The sequence below is a fragment of the Galeopterus variegatus genome, unplaced genomic scaffold (assembly GCF_000696425.1).
Source record: "Galeopterus variegatus unplaced genomic scaffold, G_variegatus-3.0.2 Scaffold6402, whole genome shotgun sequence".
NCBI classification, from domain to species: domain Eukaryota; kingdom Metazoa; phylum Chordata; class Mammalia; order Dermoptera; family Cynocephalidae; genus Galeopterus; species Galeopterus variegatus.
In genome coordinates, this window is record NW_007732513.1 from 24,397 (window position 1) to 25,777 (window position 1,381).

The window sequence follows — 1,381 nt, forward strand, 5'->3', positions numbered from 1 at the left end:
AAATCATCTCTACTCTGTCATGGCCATCTCTATCAGACTTGGTATTTACCTGGACATTAGACATTCTTCAGGGAAATGAAATTTAGCTTCTGTTTCAGGAGCTGTCATCGACTGGCCCATAGAGGAGGGCAAGGAAGTCTGGGATTATGTGACTGTCCGCAAGGATGCCCACATGTTCTGGTGGCTCTACTATGCCACCAACCCATGCAAGAACTTCTCAGAACTGCCCCTGGTCATGTGGCTCCAGGTAAAGAGGCTTCCCTGCCTGGCCTGAGGGTGAGGCCAGGTCTCCCCAAATTACCACTTTGTTTGCTCATCAGGGTTCATAGCTCAGCAGTGAAGCACGAATTTGGTCCAGCAGCCAGGCCTGGGGGGTTGGCATCCTTCTGAGCAGGCTGTGGCAATGGTACAACCAAATAAGCTAAATCAGAGGGTGAGCGGGTTTTAGCCTTTTGCCAGGGCATTTTTATATTGAGTCCAGACAGTTGCAGGAACCCTTGCTGAAAGCTCCCAATGATGCATTTGACTTTCTACTCATAGAAAGTGTTCTGCAAGGTTCCAAAGCAAAAACTGAGGTATCCTGACCCTCCCATCTTCTCCCTCTCCCCACAAGTCTTTCATGGACCCTAACTTCTGGCCCCTAGAAAAGCTGATCTTTTGAAAGGACTGCTACCAGCCTTCTGTATCTTAGTGTGTTTACATTTTAACTTTGAGCTCTGACTGTGGGATTGAAGGTGGGGAATTGGTTGGATGGTGTTTAGAGGCCGGCAGAGGAATCCTTCCTGGAATTCCTGAAATATTTGTCCAAAAGTGGCCCATGCCCACCCAGAAGAACAATCTCTAGGGAGGGGTTGGGGAACATGCCCTTGCTTCAGCCTCTAGAAAATGTGGGCATGGCCCAGCTGGGCTCCAGGTCGCTTCAGTAAGTAGGGCACCCAGGGACTCACCTCCATGGGATGCAGATGAGACTTCCTCCAAAAATACCAGTGTTTCTAAGCAGCCTCCCAGGCCAGTCAATGCAGACTTTTTGGTGATAGAGTGAAGATGAGCAGTTTTCAGGGACGAGGCTTTCTCCCTTAGGATTATCACATGGGCCTCCTCCAAGGCCTAGAGGTGAGGCTCACTCAGTCCAAGGATGCAGATAGGAAAATGCCTCAGAAAAAGAACCCATCTGTGCCAGTCCAGGAAGCTCTGACCACCTCAGGATAACCAGGTCATGGACAAGCCCAGGCGTGCTGGCCAGGGGACACAGGTTCTCCTTGCCTTTGTGCTGCCACTTACAGCAGTGGCAAGATACTTCCCTTCTCTGGGCCTTGGTTTTCTAATCTGGGGAATTTCTGTGGTTTTCAAACTTTTTATTAACCAGCAGAACTTTTTTTCA

The 1,381-nt window shown here is 49.5% G+C and overlaps 1 protein-coding gene across 1 annotated transcript in view; it reads left to right on the plus strand.

Moving 5' to 3' along the window:
* SCPEP1 (serine carboxypeptidase 1) overlaps positions 1–1,381 on the plus strand; it is a 44,620-nt gene that overhangs the window by 4,689 nt on the left and 38,550 nt on the right. Inside the window, exon 2 of the mRNA XM_008590830.1 lies at positions 99–247. Within this exon, the coding sequence (XP_008589052.1) occupies positions 173–247 (75 nt within the window). The 5' untranslated portion in view covers positions 99–172. The remainder of the gene's footprint in view (positions 1–98; positions 248–1,381) is intronic.